Source organism: Diadema setosum, chromosome 19 (genome assembly GCF_964275005.1).
Source record: "Diadema setosum chromosome 19, eeDiaSeto1, whole genome shotgun sequence".
NCBI lineage: Eukaryota > Metazoa > Echinodermata > Echinoidea > Diadematoida > Diadematidae > Diadema > Diadema setosum.
The window spans coordinates 20,782,605-20,805,954 of NC_092703.1; the positions used below are offsets into that span (position 1 = coordinate 20,782,605).

Here is a 23,350-nt window from a genome sequence, read left to right on the forward strand (position 1 = left end):
GAGAATTTGACAAAGGGAAACTAGGAGCTGACTTCTGATGGAGAACTCGTGGGAAGAATGTTGGTACATGTAGAAAGCAATCGCTCCAAATTTGTTATCCATACCTTCACTGGGAATGTACATGGGCCTGCTAGATAGATATAAGAAAGGTGCTGAGTTGATAGATATTACTATATTACAGATATGTGAAACGCTTCCTTTTTAAGGCATATGGATGTACAACACGTCTAGGAAAAAACTGCAAGTTGTGCCGAATTTGTGCATAATGCTATGAGTCTTCCAAGTATTTAGATGAAGTGCCAGGCATTACCTTTTCAATTTTTTTTAAATTCATATAATCCCTTGAATACATGTAGCATATTCTTGAGAACTTTGGTGGGGGAATTTATCCACCATGCTGAACATGACAAGCAACTTTCTCTCAAAATACATTTGTGTGTAATGAGACTTACTTTACCTATCAAGGTTAAGTGGTACCCCAAAGTTTAGGGGTACGCCACAGTTTGATGGTACGCCAAAGTTTAGTGGTACCCCAAAGTTTAGTGGTGCCCCAAAGTTTAGTGGTACCTCAAAGTTCAGTGTGACGGGGAGTGTGTTTTTACTGTGCATACCTTGTGTGCTTGATAAAGAAATAGCACTGTTCTCCTTCATTGATAACTGTTTTAACAAAATCAAAGAACTGGGTGCCATGTAAACAGGTGGGATGAGCAGTTGCCCCTGTGTAGTCACTTGTCTGTTGTAATCAAAAATGTAAATGCATATATGCAGTTGTTTTCCAGCAGCTTGTAGGCGTTAGTTACAAAGTTGAGGCCTCCCCTGTCACTGATAGTCCCATTCATATGATTCATTTGTGAATTTCATTGGGATACATCATTGTACTTATTTCACTGTGCATATGTTAATTTGTGAAATTTCAAGAGAATTTTTTTTTTCTTTTGGTCAATATTAACTTGATTCAGACTAAGGAATACTAATTGAGTTCATGTAGCAGCAGCCATGAACGAACAAGGCTTAAAGGACAAGTCCACCTTCACATACATGTGGATTGAGTGAAGGCAACAATATTAGTAGAACACATCAGTGAAAGTTTGGAGAAAATCGGACAATCTGTTCAAAAGTTGTGAATTTTTAAAGTATCTGCGCAGTCACTGCTGGATGAGAAGACTACTACAGTGTATGATGTCACATGCGTACAACGATATAAGGAAAATAAAAAGAGAATTTCACAAAACTTTACTTTTTGAATAAAGTGCACATTTCTTTGACTTGTCACTGATGTATGTTATGGATGATATTATTCCCCCTGCCTTCTGAAAAAGAGAAGTCGAGTGTTCTTTTGATATGCGAGAAAAGTGAATATATGTTGAATTTTCTTTATTCCTTCTTTATATCGTTGTACACATGTGCATCACAAGCTACAGTAGTCTTCTCATCCAGCCGTGACTGAGCAGAAACTTTGACAATTCATAACTTTTGAACGGATTGTCCGATTTTCCTCAAACTCTCATTGATGTGTTCTACTAATATTGCTGCATTCACTCGACCCACATGTCTATGAAGGTGAACTTGTCCTTTAAATATGGCATCTAACTCTTGCAGAGTTTTCATCTTATTATGCAGTTTACAACCAGTTAAATGACCCAGTAGGTAAGAGGTACAAATGTAAAGGTAGCCTTTAACACTCTGTGTTCAACCATGTATTATGGTAGTTCAGTTTCTGTAATGACGATGTTCAGTTTTGTGTGTGTGCATGCACTGTGTGTATCATGGGTGTGCGTGTGTGTGTATGCACTGTGTGTGTGTGGGTGTGTGTGTATGTGCACGTGCAGGTTTTACACACAAAAACCTTTCCATTCACTTGATTCTTCAGAATACCAAAGTTCTGGTATACTTGCAATAAATAAACAAAAGCATGAAATATGCAGTATGTTGAATAAGTAGCAGATGATTAGACCAAGGACGTACACAGAGCCTTGTACAGTGTACCTCCTAGATTAGTATATTGGTGACTCTGTATGTTTGTTATGTGCAGTACTTAATCATGTTAGCTTGATCTATAATAAATGTTTAGATGCAAGGTGTATGCAAAACATTTATTATGAATAAAAGATGTGAAGTAATGAATGATTTCTTCTTCTTTTTATTTTTGCATGTAACAAGAAATGTGCAATCTTTGCTTCACACACATATGGGAAGCTGATTCCTCAAATGTATTAATGGTAGGATTCTACTAATGTCAGAAGAGAGAAATCGCAACTTAAAATTCAGTGTGACATTGGTAACAACCTGCCTAAAATTATTTAACCATTGGGTCTTTGTTTCCATTTTCTTTTGTTATCAACAAAAAAGTGAGAAGCTATTGTATTGTGGAGAACAAGTGTAATTTCTTTTCTGTGCAGAGGAAACATCAAAACTCCCATAGAAAAAAAAAAGACAAAGGATGGAAACTTATGAATTAGATTTGCACTCTCTGTATAGGATTAGAGATTTGAGAAAGAATTTCCATAATAAATGACTTGTGATTGATAAAAACACAACAAATACTGGCTGTTTTGTGTGTTGCAGTCTTAGGCTGACATTTATTTGTAAAACATCAAAACTGAAGTCTTTTACAATATATACAGTTTTAAGTTAAAAGTCGAGCACACAAGGCTTGGGGACCAACTTTAAATAGAGCAATCGTGAATCAATGACCAATAAATAAGACATTAACTATAAGACAATAACAACAATAGAAGTTGAGCATTTGCTAGTGAGGTCAACGAAAGGGGCAAATCAATTTTGGCATTGAACTAGTCTTCAACCGGGTAAGATTCATATTCAAAATCAAATCTACCTTGTTCATGATTCATTACAAACATTTGCTTTTAAAATGACAAGTTTCTCAGTACGTGTATGTCAGTATATAACAAGAAACAATGCAGTCCCTCAGTTAAAAAAAAAAAAAATGAACTTGAAATAGAAAGCAACAAATATGTCACAGAAGCTTTAAGGACAAGTCCACCTTCACATACATGTGAATTGAGTGAATGCAGCAATATCAGTAGAACACAGTGAAAATTTGGGGGAAATTGGACAATTCATTGAAAAGTTAAGAATTTTTAAAGTATCTGTGCAGTCACTGCTGGATGAGAAAGACTACTAAAGTGTATGATGTCATATGCATCTAGAACAATATAAGAAAAATATAAAAGAGAATTTCACAAAATGTTAATATTTGAAAAAAGTGCACATTTCCTCGACTTGTCACTTACGTATGTTATGGGTAATATTATTCCCCCTGCCTTCTGAAAGAGGCAAGTCAAGTGTTCTATTATGATGCGAGAAAAGTGAAAATATGTTGAATTTTCTTTATATTTTCTTTATATCATTCTTCACATGTGACATCACAGGCTGCAGAAGTCTCCTCATCCAGTAGTGACTGAGCAGAAACTTCAAAAATTCATAACTTTTGAATGGATTGTTCAATTTTCCTCAAACTTCCACTGATGTGTTCTACTAATGTTGCAGCATTCACTCAATCCACATGTCTATGAAGGTGGACTTGTCCTTTAAGAAGTGCATGTAGTGTATAACTTAACATCTTCCCTGTCCCCTCTGAGTAAAGTACAATTTGTACATCCATAGTTCTTTCACTCATGTGTGATATCAGAATTGCAACATAGAACATCAAGAAACTTTGCAAAGATAACCAGTACATCAAAACAATATTTTGGATGGAAGCAGACACCAGAAGATTATAAAATATAACCACTTCATAATGAAGACATGATGAATTTCATAACAGTGAAAGTCGCATAGTGACGTCTTTGCATAGTCTTCAAACACTGTCAGATTCACTCTTTTCTTCAAGAATGATAATGATTTTCAAGACACATCAAGATGACTACACCACATACACATTTTATTTACAAGAGACATATACCTTCTGAATGTAAATCCGAGCAAAGTGATAGATGCTGTCTTGCTTTACAGAAAGGGAAATGTCAGCTCCACATGAGATCTCGCACTAACATTGCATGTGACCTGAGCACTGTTGCAGTCAATTGTCATTTGTTTCCTTTTTTTTTCATTCTTTGCACAAATGTTTTACAATCAAAGTTCAGTTTTACTAGGCTAGATTGTGAATTATGAAAACTGGTCTGTTACTGTATAATCATTTTTTAGTTTATCATTGCTTTCCCGACTATTTTTGTTTAATGCAGCAATATCATGTGAATGTAAGATGTCCTTGCCGCATGAATGTACTGATATTCAAAAATATACATTTTCCATTTCCTTTTACTTTTATTTGATCATATTTACACACAAAGACAAAGAAAAAAGAATGAAGGTAAAATCTCCCTGAGATTCAGTTGATATATCTTTCTCACCCACCATACCATTTACTGTATACGCCATATATTTCGTGAGTCTAAATTTTCACGAATCGGGAACTCTCGACGATTTCGCGAGTGGTTAAATTCGCGATTGGGGAGTCCTCTACTGAACGGAGAAGTGTACACACGTACGTCACATTCACATCGGGATCAGAGTCAATATTTTCGCGTGTCTTTAATTTCGCGAATAGCACCCGACTCGTGAAATTCGCGAAAATAAAAACCTCGCGAAATATTCGGCGTATACAGTATTGTCTTCTGACAGGACACAAAACAAATCATTGGTAAGGACCCCCCCCCCTCCCTTAATTTCTGATTCCACTTTCAAAACCCACTCCCATTGGCATTACAAACTAAGGTAGCTGATGTACATGATTCTACTGTTATAGTACAAACAAAAAATAACAATCACTCTGACATTATCTTCTTTGCACTACAATGGCGCGAGACTACAAATGCATGTACACACGTCAATGATCATCAGTCAGAGGACAATACCCTAAGATTTTATGGGGGAAATTATAATATATTTACACAATTAAATGGAAATGCACAAACAAAAACATGTACTTTATTCTAATCAAACAAAATGGGGGTCAGAAGAAACACTTAATTATGTACAAGAATAGTTTCATTAAAAACTGCTATATTCACCAAAAGAACTAATTCACCATATTTCATGATAGTGAAAAAGGATAACTGCAGTGACACTGCAATCACCCAGAAACACTGTTTGGCTAAGTCAGACCTGAAGCACTTTTTCTTTTTCCACAGCCATTGCAGGCCTGCATGCAGCATGGTGATGAATTGGGAAACCCTCAATTAGAACACATCCCTAATGCCTCAATGAATTGAGACTGATATTTCAATCCTTCTCAATTGTGATAAAGCTCTAAATGTCAATTTATAAAATCTAGTCCAGGGGCATTAATTTTATCATTTTATCATTGTGTAAACTCCAAGACAGCAATATGGTGGACTGTTTCTCAAAAGTGATGATATGATATAAGCTAACAGAGAGCTACGAATTTTAACTGTTCAAAAGGAATGTATTTATCTCGACTTCCAGCAAGGCAATCCACACAGGTGATATTGGAGAAAGACATTTACCACAATAACTATGCATACTGAAATGACCCCCCTTCCCTTCCCCTGACAACCAGACAAGAGTGTCTGCTACCTGAATCTCTTGGCTGCCTTCTCAAAGTCTTCCTTGGTGAGTCGGTAGCCCCAGTGCTGGAGGGTTTGCCGGACCACAGGCGAGACGCCAAAGTTGTCGAAGGCAGAGCCACTGCGGGCACACTTGGCGATGAGGTTGTTGCGCCACCTCCCTTTCAGGCCGGCGCACTTCTTCCACCTTCCGACCTGTCGCTCGTCGTCATCTGTGCGCCTCCCCAAGTAGAACCTGGGATGTGGACATGAGGTGGAACAAAGAAGTTTCCATGATGAAAGGTGTTGATTGGACAAGATGAAAATGGAGGAGTACAAGTAAGATTTACTGCGATCTAGCCTCGTTGATGGAATGTGAAACACAGATTTTGCTCACTGCCTGTAAGGCAGAGACATGCAATCAAATTAAGTTGAGAAAATGGTGAAGCAATTATAGGTAATTATGTAAGTACATTATTCTTCACTGATCTTTTACCAGTAAAAGCATTGATTCATTCCAGACTATAATGAGGACAGATGGAAAAAGTTTTTTTATTCAGTAAGAACAGTAATAATGCCAATCAATGCAGAACAGATGCATAAATATTCTCAATAACATCAAATTTATATGAACCAAAGACAGAACACACATATGCTCAGAATATCCACTACCTTCACAAAGGTAACATGCTTTATGCTGTGGAGCATTTAACTCAAACAAGTTTTCTCAATTAACATAACTTGAAATTGATCTGTAAACCATTGATTACTGCTATGATATGTATGTGGAAAGTCAGGGAGGTCGGGGATCCGTAAAAGGAAAATCTTTCAAATAATTTGTGTTATTGACACATGCCAGATTCCCAAGATTGGCTGCCTTTTAGTAACCTTGTGGTTTCAGAGACTCACAGACTGATGTAGACCAACTCCCAATGCACTGTACTATAACTGTGAGGAGGAGCAGATGAGCGCAGGAAGAACTGTTATCTTATGTACCTCCACCAAAGGCAAGGGGGTTATATTTTTTTGGCATTGGTTTGTCTGTTTGCAAAATAACTCAAAAAGTTGTGTATGGATTTGGATGAAACTTACATGAAGAGTCAATGACACAAGGAACAGAGGATTGAAATTTTAGTAGTAATCTGGGAATTTTAAGGATTTTTTTTTTAGATTTCAGCAGATAGGGTCAATAACCATGGGAGTTCAAGCTATGCGTAATTGAGGTTTGCATACATGCACTGAAAAAAAATAAATAAATAAAAGCATGTGCTCTGCTCGGGCAGGCAAGGCGCCACACAGTTGCAAGGCACCACGCAGTTGGAAGTTGATGACGTACAGAAAGACCTCTGTATTGGGAAATTGGGCAATTTTCAGCATGCGTGTATGGCAGAAATGAGCTGCTTGGCAGAGGTCAGCATTTGACATTGAGAACTTATAGAGCCATGATGTCATTAGAGCAAAAATGGAAGAAAGGAGAAAAAAGGGGGGAGGAGGAGGAGAATGAGATGCTTCTCCTTTCTTTTTTCCTATTTTCTTTTCACAGAAGAATTGAATATCGGCTACAGATATCCATATTTTGATGGGCAGTACCTGCAGTACCACATGAACCAGCCGTAGGGATCTTGCTTGTGAATCCATCCGCTGCTTTCCCACATTTCGAGACTGCCACCGCACTTCACCTTGTAGGTGTTGACATCCTCGCGATATGTACTGGATGCCACCTTCAATTAACGACATACAAATTTGCATACATAAAGTGTATGATAAATACTTATATCTAATGAAGGAGAAAACAGTAACTTAGCAATAGATGATATAATATCCTCATACAGTATCACATTGAAAAAGAAAAGTTTATTTGAAACATAGTAAGATCATTTGAATTTCCCACAACAATTACATCAAATTGGCATGTTTTCAAGAGCATCATAATATGTCCATTGCCTTAATTCGCAATTACAAATGAGTATATGTTTCTAAGCATCTTTCATCTGCTTTTTGGTATGATGGAACAGCTCAGCACTTCATGGAAGCATGTCAGCACAGCCTTTTTGTGACTTCGACAGAACAAAACTTCACAAACTTGACACCTTTCACAAAGATGAATTCCTGCCTCTTTTGTGCTAGAAAGCAGAATATCAAACTGAGGAGTTATGACCTTTAACTTTTAGCTTGCCCCATCAGAGACTACTGCCAGCATATTGTTTCATAAAGGAGACCACTTCAATTTAGATGGATAGTCACCTGACACCTCAAATAAATGGAAAGTCTTCTTTACCATGTGTGATAGATATTGTACAGACAATACAAAATATGAATTCATCGCCTCACATTAATATACATGTATATATGCAATACAAACAGCCACAAGGATCAAACGCAAGTTACTCTGGAAACATTTATAAGGTCAACATAACCTGAACCCTTGAGCATCTAAAGATTCCTTGCTATGCCAAAATCCACTCGATGAAAGCAATTACAAATTTCCTTCTACTTTTCTTGGAGTTAGACAAATAAATTGTGTTTTTGTGGAGACAAAACAAAGATGATATCAATTAAGCAGTGAAGCACATACACTTCTGTACAGCACTGTACTCCACAATGCATACATATGGACACATGCACACAGATGAACACTTACACACACGTTAGGGTAACTGCAGGTTATTCAATGATTTTCAGTATGGGCAGTTGTGGGCAGTTTGAGGGCTAAGTGTTAAACTATTCTACATCATCTCACCTGCTTCGAAACTTCGAGCCCCTCTAGCCAGTTCTTGGGCAGCTCCTTCCACACACCAGAATATTTCTCACCTGAGGATTAGAAAGAAGGAGAAAGAGAGGAAAAGAAAGGCAGATAAAGACAGAGAGGGAGAGAGGGGGAGGCAGACAGACAGAGAAAGACATAAGGATGAATGATGCAAACAGAGCAGAAATTAAAGGGATCATATAGTTTTGGTTGAGACCTAACTTCAGGTTTCTAACATATTTTGATAAGATAAGTGAGAAACCTCTTATGAATTATGAAAGAGGCTGTAATTCCAAGAGGAATTTAAAGTTTGTTTGATGAAAATTTGTTCTGAAATGGCAGAGATACCCAAAACAGAGCGATCCAAATAAAGGTGGGACCCACCTTTTATTACAATGGCTTTGTTTTAATTTGTTTTTGGATGTCTCCACCGTTCCAAAACCAACTTTCATCAAATAAAAGTTGAATTCCTCTTAGAATGGTATGCTCTGTACTATTTCATAAATAGTTTCTTGGTATCTCACAAAAAGTTAAAAGCTCAATCCTCACCTTAACCAATACTATACCATCCCTTTAACACATTGCCCAGAATATCCAAGACTGACTACCTGCACAGAACCAACACAAATGAGCATGAATGTTTCACGGCATAAAATCACATACTTTTCAGCGGATTCTGAGATGACATTCATCTGCAGATCAAGAGGCTGATTGTAAAGAGTAGCTGAAGCAGAATCTATTTACATGTTTTTTTTTTTCTAGCATAATGAAAGAGCAATCGACTTATCCCTTTCAGAAAGCAAATGAGGTTCTATAATCCTTTTCATACGACAAGAACAAGCCACAGGATGTGTACTTTCCATAAAATAAGAAACTTTGTGGAATTCCTTCAATATCTACTTTATATCACTGTTCTGCATTGATGTCATTAACAGGTGAAAGTGTTGTATGTCTCCTCATCTGACAATGGTGGCACCAAATTTAAAAATTCCTACCAGAATTGTCCAATTTTCCTAAAACTTTCACTGATATGCTCCATTAGCATAGCTGCATCCACTCAATCTACATGTTTAGTTAGGAGAACTTTCTCTGTAAGGATAGTGTCAATTCATTTTACTTTGTCCTTGGCAAATGGGCAAGCAGCTTTGCATGACCCTGACATCATACCTATCTAGGAGTACCTCATACACTTCTGCCAATCACCTATTACACGTATGGCAATGAGAGAAATTTTCAAATGGCTTTAAAAATCTTCGGCTTGTGGGAGCCAGGTAAAAAGCGAGATGTATTCTGTTCATTTTTTACTGATAAAAATCCACCAACAAGCAGCGAAGCAGATTAACCCATTGAGGAGGGGCTGGTTTTGCTACAACATGCATTTCCCATAGACACCTGCCCCTGTATACTCGGGACTTGTCCTTAATGGGTTAAGCCACGCTGCCATACATACCTGTCACTGAGGACTTGATTGGTCGGAAGTACGTCCCGCTGAAGCTGCCTGCCTGGAGGACCTCCTTTGGGGTCATGTTCGGCCGAATCTCAGGGTAATCAGGGAAAACAAGCTCCCCCTTGGTGTTCTTCTTGGGAAGGGGGGCGGTGTAGCCCCTCTCAGAGCGGATGGCTTCCTCTTCGCTTGAAGACTTTTTATCTGACAGGGCAAGAACACACAAAACCAGCAATAGAAAACATATAGACCAGTAAGTTGAACTCTGAGAAAGTTCCACCAAGTGTGCAGAAGTGGCACTTGAAAGAAGATTGTAATGACATTTCCCATAAGTCTTATGATTCTTATCTTTATCTAACTATACACAGCCCAGTCGCTGTATCCGTGCTCCGCACGGCGTCTGGTCAGGCTAATCTTTATCATGGAAGACCCATGAAACAAAGTTTCTGATGGACTCTTTAGATTGCATTCCAACCAAGGAATTTATCTCATTCTAGAGGTCTACTTCAAGTTACTGACCTTCCAAACTTTCTAAACATTTGGTTCAAGAAATATATACTTTTTTGAAATATCAATTTTTGCACAACCCAGCGGAAAGATTATTAAAAAATCAGAAATAGGGGAATAATGTAACAGGAACAGAATGAAAAAAAAAAAAAATAATAATTCAAAAAAAAATTAGTAATCTCCCGTTGGTCTGAAGTTCAATGTTCTGACAACTGTTGTTCTGTCAAAATTCCCCAAACAGTAACAACACTACAATAGCTATAATCCTTTGATAGATAACAGTTTAGCCTTTTTTCATAAGTATGATTGAATTTTTTTTTTTGTAGAAAAACTGTTGTCTTGGCACAATGTTCTCTGAAGTCATGAAAGCTTTCCACAACATGACACAATGTGAATGTTTCATCAGCATACATATCAAAACTTTGGTCAACCTGGAGCTGGAGATGTCGATTCCAGACGACCTCATCACAAACTCTTCAGAACAATTCCCTGAAGACATGTTTGTATCATACACCTGGAAGCTAGAAAAGAATGTGATTAGAATGGAATATGACTTGAAGACTTGTCAGCGGAATCACAGATCTTAAAGAAAGAGAGAAAAAAAAAAGACAAGATTGATTTGTTTACCCTTCTTCCCTGGTGTTATTTCCGCTTTCTTGGCAGCCTTCTTCAAATTTGCTTCAGTTTGGTTCTTTTTCTTTGTGATGTTGCCAGCTTTGGACTTCTTCTCCACTGATGACTTCTGCTTACTCTTAGCAGCTCCTTTGGCCAAATCTGCCGACTTAACCATCTGTGTGTGAACAAATTTGACAAGATAATATCTGAACTACTTTCTCTTCGTGAAAAACAAAAACAGACATGTCACCAAGTATGGCAACTGGTATGCTTTTTCTATTTTGCATAATTTTCCCGGTAGCTAGGTCTGTACATCTGCAGTAGTACATCTTGCCAGAATCCAATGAGACGACACCACATATAAAACTCTTGCTACAACTATGCTAGACTGTCATATTCCTCCACCAGGCTAACAGCAGCATCCTCAATTCTGTTCAATCAACAAACAGCATGTGAGAGTTCCAGTGTACCCCCACTTTTAGTTTTGCCATACCACTCTACACTACCCTCTAGTCCCTACCCTCGTATTCAAAGCTAAAATAAAATAAAAATAAAATAAAACAAAACATTGCCATTGCCATTGCGTTCTGTGTTTCAATTCTCATTTTTCTCAAATACAGCAAGCCCCCCCCCCCCCCCCCCCATATTTCAACCATAATGCTGTCCCAAATTCAACCGTCTGCATGCTACATGTAATTGTTATGTAGATTTAGGGGCAACTTGCATGCAGACAACTTTTAGCAAGGGACGCTCATAACGCTCAGGGAGGTCAAACCTTGGACGCGGACGTGGTGCTGGTTTAATTATTTTGGTTCAGACAGAACCTATCCACTGAGGAGGACATAAAAAAACAAAACAAATACAACTCTTATTTGACTGACAACATCTTAAAAAAAGAAAAATTCCCTACAGAAACGAAAATATGTGACTATGAAAAATAAATATCAGAGTGGAATTTCCTTAATAGATTAGCGCCATAGTGTGGATCTAGACACGAGGGGATGGCTAGAATCTAGTATTAACTGATCAGTGGGTATCAGTGGGAATGCTGGGGGATAATTGTACCAATTCTTGTGGGATTCATTTAAAGGGGCAGTCTTATAACTTTATAAAGCATGATCATATGAAAATACTGTGTCAATACTATTAGAAATCGCATATGCTTTTCTTCAACGAGATCTGTGAACTTCAAAAAACTCAGTTGAAATCGCCTAAATCGCTCATTTTTCGGGTAGTCGGGAACGCCCCCAGAAAAAGCAAGGACCGGTCACGTGCCTTGTCAGGTGACACTTTGACGTACGAGGGGGTATTCATAGTGCCGACTGTCTCGCCGTATACCGTACTTCACAGTGCAGTGAGTCTTGTGTATTTGTAGGAAAGTTAGAGAAAATGGTAATCATGTAGAAATGCACACCATGCACACCTACCATTTCCTTCCTTAATTTGTCAATGAAAACTTCTTGTGGCTATCAGAAATGTCAAGATGGACCATATCTGACGGTTTCATGAAATTTCATAGTCAATTACAGAAGAAAAGTAGCTAATTTTGACTCGAAAGTACGCCGATCGACGACTGTCTCAGCGTAGCATGATGGATGATCGATTATGTGGAAGAGTGATATAACGAGAATAATCGATCGTTGTAGTCTGTAATACAGCCGCTTGTTTGGTGTTTAACCACAATAATTACGTCGGCTCGACAGTATACTCAGTAATGTGGAAAAAAGAAAGTGATCTTGATGCGTCTGTTTTTTTTTTTTATCATTTTAGTTAATTTTCTCCTGCATGTGACGGTATATCTGTCAACATTTTTCGCTGACTAAATGATGGATGGATAATATGTGTACAAAACAGTAAAAGATATATGAAAAAATGGGAATTATCCATCATGAATATTGCACAATAAAATGGATTTTTACTACAAAACAAAAGCAAATACTGGGTTGCTGTTTTTGTATACATAATAAAAAAAATGAAATGGAAAAATAAATACTATCATAAAAACAATTACTTTCTACTGTAAGTTGAACTTATCAATCGAAAACATATTACCATTTCAATTTCAATATTCTGTTTCTTTTTCGGTAAAATGAGCACTTTATGAGAAGTCCAGAATATTAATACATGATTGTATAACATACACTTTTTGTAATACTATTCTCATTAATTTATTAAATTAGGCCTATGAATGATGAAAATTACTAGAAACAAATCCCCTTTGAATTCAACTTAATTCCTTCTCATCTTCTTTTCTCTCTCTTTCTCTCTCCCTAATAGCCCAACCTTTTTTCTTCCACTTTTCCTTCAACCACATTCTATTCCCCTCAATACTATTCAAATTAAATAATTTAATCTAAATTATTATCAACTTTTTTCATGATAAAATCAATACTTGCCACAATTTTTAAAGAAAGGATCGATGTCTTAATCCTGGTATGAATAATCGTATCAATAATTTGAATAGTGGTAATCATGATAGTGGCAATGAAAACAAAGAACTATCACAATAGCTCACTAGAGCCTTCGACCAGGGAGGTGGTCCCACGCCTCCCTGCTTCGACTCGGGTGAGCTAACAATAAGAAAAAAAAAAATACGAAAAAGAAAGTAGGGCCTTGGGGCTACACGTATTGCACGAGTCGAGTTCGATATTGTTAGTAAGCGGCTAATTAGAGACTACCAGAATCGATTATAATCGTTGACATCGTTCTCTGCGAAATCGGTGCACTAGTTAGGTCGGAGACTATGTTCGCGACCGACGTACTTTTCAACTCCGATTTCTCATTTTTCTTACCTTTTCGGCTTTCTAATTCCATGAAAACTCTCTGATATGGTTCAATTTAGCATCTCCAATAGCTGCACAAAATTTGATTGACAAACAGCGAAGCGAACGGTAGGTGTGCATTTCTACACGATTACCATTTACTCGAGCTCGTTGACAATCGTATCGGCCTTGTTGGCTTTGACTCATTTGGTGAGGCTTTCTGTTTCGTCAAAAAGTGGGCTACCTAGGTGGTAGTTTAGATGCTAATATCGAACTGAACCTCTCTCAAGAGAAAGACAGCGATTCAGATTGGTGTCTGAATACGTCCGTACATATACACTGACAACGCCTTCTCAAGCACAAGCGCTGTGTTTTCATAACTACACTGCCTATGCCTAGGCGCCTTGGCTTGCGTAACCCAACCGGCACTGGTTTCATAATAAGAAAAAAAAAAAAAAAAAAAAAAGCCCCGCGACGCGTATCGAAATTCGCTGCTCCTACGTGAAGGGCCTGTTTCTTCTGCATGGCTCTAATCAATTAGTAGTAGCAGCAAACGCTACAAGAAAGGGCGGGGGAATTACCCTTTCATTTCTCTCTCTCTCACCCCCCCCCCCCCCGTAACCTTTATACGAGTAACCAAGAGCAATAATTCAGGGAACGTATAGTTTCAACAGGGAGGTACAGTGGGAACCTCCCTGGTTTCAAAACAACTCCTGTCCATTACTTTCTACAGTATACACTTGAGATTTTTGCAATGTGCATTTTTTTTTGTCTTTTGCAGTGATATTTAGCCACAAATCACGCTTAAAAAGTAATTTTCATCGGTTATTGTCTTCATGCTGCCGATTTCCAAGGAAAGAGAGGGGCAGGAGGAAGGGGGATGGAGGGAATGAATCAGTTGAGAAAGATTGACAGAGAATACTAAAATATTGTTGTTTCTACTATAATGAAGGCAATCATTTTCAAATCGCTAGACCGTCTTGGAATACGTGAAGCGAATGACACGTTTCCTTTTGAGATATCGTATATGCCCCCTGTTACGTCACATTTTGGTAAATCGGCACATTTTGGTAAATTACCAAAAATACTGTGCAAATTACCAAAATGTGCCATCAATATGTGACGGCACATTTTGGTAACTGTACATTTTGGTAATTTACCAAAATGTGCCGATAGTGCACCTATACCTAACGGGATCAACATTACTGTTACCAAAATGTGCAGTTAAAAGTGCATATAGATGACAAATTGAATTGGAGAATGCATATATGCTATTTAAGTAAACTTCTTTCCAGAAATGTTGGCGTTATCAATAATATAAAATCTATATTTCCAAAGAATATATTGCGTATGCTATACTCAACTCTTGTACTACCCTATCTCAATTATGGCGTTCTTGCCTGGGGAAATCCAGCAAAACTATACCTGGATAAATTATTATTACTCCAAAAACGGGTAGTGAGAATTATTTCTGGTGCAACATCACGTTCTCACACTAATGAACTCTTCTATGAAAATAAATTACTAAAAGTACAGGATATATATTTTATGAATCTAGGATCCATTATGTACAGCTCGAAGGATTCTGAATTTCCACAAGTCATTTCGTCACTTTTTGTTATGAATCAACAAGTGCACAATTACTACACTCGGCAGTCTTCTTCTTACCACCTGCCATCCATTAGAACCAATTTTAAACACAATACACTTGCTTTCGCTGGACCAAAATATTGGAATTCTTTAGACTATTCTCTTCAACAAACCATAAGCCTCAAAACATTCAAATACAAATTAAAACTAAGCCTTTTGAGTAAATATGTTACGATGTAACCAGTTTTTTTATAATCCTATACCAAATATCTGGACACTTTTACCCAATAAGGTAATCTTATATCATTTTTATATGGTATATCATTCATGTGGTATTCCTATTCATTCTAATTCCATTGTTTATCTTCTCTTTCTTTTTTTTCTTTTTTTTCCTCCTCTCTCCCCCTTTGGTTCTCACTTTATTTCCTCTATTTCTCTCGTTCTCTCCCTCTCTTTCTCTTTCATTTTTACTATCTTTAAGATGTATATGTATAAGTTATGTAAGTATGTTTCAGGAGTCTGTTGGGTATGTTATATTCTCAATCACTCTGTACATAATTCTGAATATTACTCGTTGAATGGTGACCTACAAATTTTACAAGCTATGCTTTTAGTTGGGTCACCCCATTTCCATTTTGTATAGTAACTCTATATTCTGTTAATTCATGTTGTTATATTACTGTAATAGTATGTGTCAACATGTAATCATCAATGCAATGCAATGTAAATGAAAAATGCAAATGCAATGTAAATGCAATGTAAATGCAATGTAAATGTAAAATGTAAATGTAAATGGAAATGGAAATGAAATGAATAAATTCAATTCAATTCAATTCGATTTGCCTGCACATTTTGGACGATCTGCACATATTGGTAACTGAACTAAAAACCCATGGATGGGCTTGAGATTTATAATACGGTCAAGGAGTTAAGGTGATATGGTCTTGTTGCAGCAGTAAAGACAGGCAAGACACTTATTTAGCTCACTCGAGCTGAAGGCTCGAGTAAAGGCCGTGTCACACCAGCCTTGCGTGCGACTTCCGAAGAACATTTCCATTTTGTGTAAAAGTTACTTTGTACTGACTTTGTGTATATGCAATGTCATATTATATGGTTTGGCCGGAAATGAAATAAAAAATGAAATGAAAATGAAATGAACATTTTTGCTATCCGGAGGTCCCCGCAGATGACCCGCACATGACAGTACCTAGCATGTATCTCAAAAGTAGTTACCCGGAGGTGCGCACGCTGGCTCTATTTACCCGCTGCCAAAAAAGGCCCTGTCACACCAGCTAAGCGGGCGTATTGCGTATGGGGATTTTTCAGCACGCAGAATAATTTCTGCGGCCGGACAAGGTTTAGGGCGAGTTTGGCGTGGGTATTACATGATAAACGCGTGATACCTAAGTCCTTCTTGCGTGTATTCCGTTGAACTGCATGTTAGGCGCGTTGGTGTCACGTGATAGCTTCGTGATAGCTTCTTTTATGTCAGTTACGGGCGACATACGGGCTCTGCGAAGTACCTGCGCCACAACTGCATGTTATCTGCGTACTAGTCGCCTGCGAGATGAGTGCTAGCCTGAACAATAGGCTTGTTCGAGTGGATGGGCAAACAATCATTTGTCAACTAGCTTTAAAGAAGTTAAGATGCCCCGAAGACGGAAAGTGCACAAGGGCAGAGAACGTCCAGTGGATGGACAGCCACAAAGCCCGGAAGATTCACAGCAAATGCATCAAATTGCTGCTGAAGTCCATTCGGCGGATGAAGTCCTGTCCAAAAGGGACCAGGTAGTCGTCGACGCCACAGAGGACAGAGGACAAAGAAGAGAATGAGCCCACAAATGGCACGCGCTCCCTTCACATAGGCATAGATCAGCGGGCAACTTACCTACTTCAAGTGGGTCAAGTGCCTGTGAATTGCGGCGGCTACGGCCCTCCTACGGGTGTTCTACGTGGAACTCTTCGGGCAATCCTCGCGACTCATCCGGAAATAGTTTTGGTCATGCTCAAAACTTTGCTGAGGTAAAATTGGACTAGCGTGCGCACCTTCGGGCAACTAAAGACGAGATAAGTGCTAGGTACTGTCAAGTTCGGGCCAACTGCGGAGAGCTCCGGGTAGCAAATTTGTTTCCCCGCAAGTCAAGCCGCAAAACTTCCCCAGATACGATATGACAAGGCCTTGAGCATGCTCAAAACTTGTTCCGGAAGAGTCACGGGAGTTGCCCGTAGAGGTACGCGCAGAACACAAGTAGGAAACCCTTACCGGTAGCACCTCACAGGCAACTCCAAAGCAGGTACTTCGCAATCCCCGTAAGTCGCTCGTAACAGAAAATGGATCGGTTTCAAAGCTCTCACGCGAGTCACACGGAACGCACGCAATTAGAAGCTAAGTAGCACGCGTCTAGAAAGTAAGAAACAAGTGCGAAAATTGCAAACATTCTTGTCCGCCCGCGGAAAATCTTCTACGTGCTTTAAACTACCTCCTCGCCACAAGCCCGCGTAGCTTGCCCGGACAGGTGTGACACCGCCTTAAGCTATTGCTTTTCGTGCGGGTATGCTGTGTGACCTGCGTGCCGGGTGCGTGGGGCTGACAACTCAGTGAAGGAATTCCTCTGAAGGAATGGCAGAAGTACCACAGAATGTCATTAATTTGGCCGCATACCATGCATACGGGGACTGCGAAATACATGCGTGGGAGCTGCCTGCGAGGTGCTGCCGCTAAGGGCCTCCTACTGGCGTTCTGCGTGTACCTCTGCGGGCAATTCCGACTGTCCTCACCCGGAAAAAGTTTGGGTCATTCTGTAAACTTAGCTGCGGGTAAATCGGACTTGCGTGCGCACCTCCGGGCAAATACAGGCGAGATACGCGCTAGGTACTGTCAGGTGCGGACCAACTGCGGAGAGCTCCGAGTAGCAAATTTGCTTCCCCGCAAGTCAAACTTCCCCAGATACGGTATGACATGGTCTTGAGCATATTCAAAATATGTTACGAGTGAGTTGCGGGGGGTACACGCAGAACACCAGTAGGAGACCCTTACCGGCAGCATCTTGCAGACAACTCCAACGCAGGTACTTCACAGTACCCGTAAATCGCTCGTAACAGAAAACGGATCGGTTTCAAAGTTCTCACGCAGGTCAAATGGAATACACGCAAGTAGAAGGTAAGTAGCACACGTCTAGCAAATAAGACACAAGTGCGAAACTCGTAAACATTCTTGTCCGCCCGCAGAAAATTGTCCTGCTTGCTGAAAAAATCCCTACTCGCAACAAGCCTGTGTAGCTTGCCCGGAAAGGTGTGACACGGCCGCCTTACAGGCCGTGTCACATCTTTCCGGGCAAGCCTTGCGTGCGACTTGCGAAGAACAATTTTTACTACCCAGAGGTCCCCGCAGATGACCTGCACGTAACAGTATCTATCACGTATCTCACCCGTAGTCGCCCGGAGGTGCGCAGGCAAATCCTTTTTTTTTTTTTTTTTTTTTTTTTTTTTTTACCCGTAACCATGTTAAGGCCTTGTCATACCTTTCCGGGCAAGCTACGCGGGCTTGTTGCGTGTGGGGATTTTCAGCATACCGGACAATTTCTGAGGGCGGACAAGGATTTGCGCGAGCGTGCATATGTGTCTTACTTGCTGGATGCGTGCTACTTATGTTCTTCTTGCGGGTATTCTGTATGACCTGCGTGCCAGGCGCATGGGAGCTGACAACTCAGAAATTCATCTGAAGGAATGGCAGAAGGCCAACAAAAACGACAGAATGTCATTATCTTGGCCGCGCTGACCGCATACAGGGACTGCGAAGTACCTGCGTGGTACTATTATTTATTTGGTTGTAATTATAGTTCGGTAAAAGGGAGACACCATAACATTCAGAGAACACGAATAACATGCATCCGATTGTTTCATTGTTGCTTTTATTTTCCATTAGATACACTAACAAGATCGCGGCTATACATGTGTTATATCAGAAGCCACATAAACGAAAGTCTCCCAAGCGCCTGAGGCCCAATCACTGGCAATCTCACTTTTCGTTAGCGACTTCAAATCTCCACAGGCCTATTCCTTTTAAGTGATAAAAAATGATGCATCAAAACGGTTGACTGAAGGTAATGAAGCAAAATGGAAAAAAGAAGAAATGATGATATGACTGTAACAGAAAGCAGACACCCTGTAAAAATTTGGGCCAATGACATTGGATTTTGCGACCCATCAGTCATGAAGTCGACGTAATGATACTTGATGTCAACCAAGGAGGTACTAGAACAAAGATGGATGACCATCCTATACAGTGTCAACAACATAGCACCGGTGAAGAAAACACAGTTTGTTTATTTCTAGTGTCTCTCTTGCTTTCTTTATTTTTCGTCATATTCTATATCCCGCATTCTGATACACTTCCGACAAGCTATATAGAATTTCAATCCCTCGAATCCTTCGAGGAGGCAAGACGGTAAGCGTGTCCATGATATGCTGACAGGGCTCAGGTTTTTGTGACCATACCTATCGAAAAGACACGGTAGGCAACGGCTGTGCAAGATGCGGAACGGGGCTCGATTGGCGTGTGATAGTAAGACATCTTTGGTCCATGAAACGCACAGGGAGTCTTTTCTGTCAATCGGCAGCTCTCATCCCATCGGCTGTGGTGGAGACGTTGCTTAAAATCATTGCGCCAGTGAATGCCAGGACCTTATCGCAGTTTTCTTAGGGGTGAAACTTAAAGGGCAAAATGTACACGTTGCTAATTGTCATTACTGTCTTATCAACACAAGGTGCTACTGGTGAGTACATCATCCCAAAATATAGGGCTTTGTATACTTCGTTGTTAAAGGTTCCATCTTGCACATTTCATGTTTGGAGACATTAAAAAACGTTTAAAAATATGACACCAAGCTTCTTGATCTCCTCTGCCATGGAAGCCAGAAAGCATAGGCCTACTTCGATATAGGCCTACTGCAATTTATTATGTCACTTGTCCAATAATCCATCCATGCACTGTATTCTATTCGGACGTTTCCGTAGTTGTCCGACTGCACTGTGTATTTCTTTATATTGATTTGTCGCTAATGGACTATTAACAACGAATGAAGATCCACGGTGAAATCGTTTGAAATATGAAATGATGACTATACAAACCTTCTTTGTTCATGTTTGTTTCACCTCATCTAGAAATCTTTGTTACACAATATTTATGTATACAGATGTAGGTGAATTCGGTCCTGAAGGATTGATGAAAGTCCCATGTGAAGATTAAACTCTTGCAAATCATCTTAAAGTTCTGAACTTTGAATGTTCATTTTCGAGACACTTTCAACAAAACCTGTTCAGAATTTGGATTACTCTCAATATCTTGTTCAAACACGAAAAAAAAAAAATAATTTGATATTCATCGATCCATTTACCGGATGGAACCGGACCAAGCAAATGAAGATCTAAATGATGTGTATTTGATACTCAGACACGTAAACAATACGAAAAGAGAGAATTTATTTTCTTGCCTATTGTTTATATAATATCAAATAGAATCAACCACATTTTCAACTTATTCAGATTCAGATTCAGATTCAGATTAATTTATTGTCCATTTAGGAAATTTTTCTTGTTGGCATATGGGTGTACACGTAGAAATATCTTCATACATACACACTACGTACATTCATGTACATGTACACATAATACAATTTTCAATATATACACAATCGTACAAGCATACTCACAAAACAGTAAACACATACATCATTACACATTTACATTTCATCACAATTAATTATAATTACCGATCATCAATAAAACAAGAGTTTAGAAAACATAAGGCCCGTCCTTTCCAAGGGAGTGCATATTTAGCGTAACAAAATGTATGAATAATGCAACTATTAATGAAGTGTACAGGACTCTAGTTAAGATAGATGTGTTGCAAACAAAATATAATATAATGTAAAAGTTAATGCAAAGACATTTACGTAAATATGCGTGAAAATAGCGAATCGGTGCTGATTAGCGATTAGCTGATTAGCGAAAATAGCGAATCGGTGCCATCACTGATATTATCACTGCAAGTAAACAGACAAAGTGTAAAAGAGGGTATGATGGAATGACAAAATGAAGTTGAAATGGGATCTATAATTAATACCGGGAGGTTAGGTTCTAAAACAAGGTTAGTATTGATAAGATATTCAACTACAGGTCTCTCTGAAGGTAGCAAAGATTTTTGTTGTCGATGATGAATTGTCGTCGAATGGAGGTAGTCCTCTCCTTGTTATGTGGTCCGTAGGTTTAGCGGTCCATTAATCTTACCTCCATTTGCGCTCCCAAAAACCTTCAATCACCTGCCAAACAGGAGAAGCAAATACAACGTCACGCATTACGACAGCGCCTGAGGGAACGACATCAGTAACCACGTTGGCCAAGAGTGGCGACAACATAAGCTACATGTCAACAAATGAGGCAGACGAGGTATCATCAAGAGCAACACCGTGGACGTCGGCGTCCACAACAGCCAATGCGACAGTTGAGGAGGATTTTGATTTGATTGGTAATGGAAACGTTGTATGATAGACAGGTAGACCTACATGATCATAATATTATTATCACAATCAACATCATCTTATGCATTAACCTCACAGGTTTATATTTTAAATTGTTAACCGAACAATGAAAGAATAGTGATGGTGTAAGATGTCGTAAATGTGAACGGTGATTGAATGTGCAAGTCCTTAAGCTAGAAAGTTTGTAACTGCTAGTACAACCATATTTCTTAAAAGAGCGAAAATTCATTTTGTTTTGTGTATGTGTGTGTTTGAAACTGAATGTACTTCCTTGATTACAGTCAGCTTCTGCGGCATTTGACATAACATGAAGTAAACAACATGAAACCGAGAAATTTAATGTAAATTTGTCAATGGTGAATTGAAATTAATAAACTTCCGTAATATAATATTGTATACCAACTGACAGTCGGAATATAAAATTTGTCAGAACGACGGATACTCTCAATATATGGCAGTGGTAGTTTGTGAGATCAGCTTGAGTGAAATTCGTTGTTTTGTTTTGTTTTTTGTTTTGTGTTCTGGAACAGCGAGACATATTCGGTTCAGCAGAGAACCGCCTGTGTATTGTGAGAAATCACACACTGACGTCATTAGCTACGCAAAAAAAAAAAAAAAATCTGATTTCTTCCATAATGTACTCTTACTCTTGAGTATTCGAGAAGCAATGGGTCAGGCAGAAATGATAGCAATCTATGAACAAAGTTAATGTCGTCACAATACGGCGTTTATACGTGTTTTGGACTCAAGGCATCGAGACACCATCTTTGGAACTAAAAAGTAGATAATTACTGGTGAATATGTAATTTTCCCAAAGACAAGAACAACCATTCCACAACAGAAGTTAGGATCTGAAGATTAACTCAAAATATTCTAACAGCAAAATAATTTCCTCTTCAACTGAAACTTTTAAGCTCTTTTGTCGAGCTCTTGTCTCTCTTACTTTTGGCCATAAATGTACATAGACTTCCAAAACAAGAAAGTTCTTAGGAAAAACAAAACTGGGCCCATTTTCAACGCAATCTGGCACCATCCACTACTTGCAGTAACACATGCGACCACACCCTAGAATATGCATCACCATACGGCCACATCGCTGCTGCATTTAACAGTTAATGTCATAATTTTACACAATATAAATAGGAATGTGACTATGTAGATATAGATTTGTTGTTGTTGTTGCTGCTGCTGTTGCTGTTGTTGTAATGTCTGCTTATGAGACTGATCAAAAGTCGCAACTCTTTTTCTTGTTTTAAGGGTTGCTTTCATGAAATTGCCAACCTACAAGATCGTTTAGGAATTTGTAAGTGGGTGTGTGTGCGTGTGTGTGTGGAGAGGGAGCAAGTATGTGTAAAATTGGAGAAGCTAAGACGTTTAGCGATGCATTCTGACCCTCTTTTTTTTAACATATTCATGAATTTTTACTTGCTTTTATGCAGACCAGTGGCCGGTAATTTGTGCCTTTGCTTTTCTTGGGGTCATCCTCCTTATTACTCTCGTGTCCAGCTGCGCGGCTTGTATTCGGTGGTGTGTCATAACAGATCTCGGACTGGAGTGGCGGCTCGCCAGCATCTGCGAGAAATTCCGCCGGGGCTCACCCGATAAGGAATACGGAGACA

At 39.0% G+C, this 23,350-nt stretch overlaps 1 protein-coding gene across 1 annotated transcript; it reads right to left on the reverse strand.

Moving 5' to 3' along the window:
• Positions 1-5,555: 5,555 nt before the first annotated feature.
• Positions 5,556-11,015, reverse strand: LOC140243037 (uncharacterized). The gene is made up of 5 exons (XM_072322776.1): positions 10,853-11,015; positions 9,725-9,922; positions 8,269-8,339; positions 7,119-7,249; positions 5,556-5,784 (listed from the first exon to the last, which is right to left on the reverse strand). The coding sequence occupies exons 1-5, from the start codon at positions 11,013-11,015 to the stop codon at positions 5,556-5,558; spliced, it is 792 nt and encodes a 263-aa protein (XP_072178877.1).
• Positions 11,016-23,350: the final 12,335 nt, after the last annotated feature.

What these genes read in the sequence shown, in the direction of transcription:
- LOC140243037 (XM_072322776.1), bottom strand. Translation starts at nt 11,015, where the DNA reads ATGGTTAAGTCGGCAGATTTGGCCAAAGGAGCTGCTAAGAGTAAGCAG. An exon ending in AATCAAGTCCTCAGTGACAG is followed by an intron (nt 8,340 to 9,724) that starts GTATGTATGGCA and finishes TCTAATCCTCAG; the next exon opens with GTGAGAAATATTCTGGTGTG. An exon ending in TGGTTCATGTGGTACTGCAG is followed by an intron (nt 5,785 to 7,118) that starts GTACTGCCCATC and finishes TCCACATCCCAG; the next exon opens with GTTCTACTTGGGGAGGCGCA.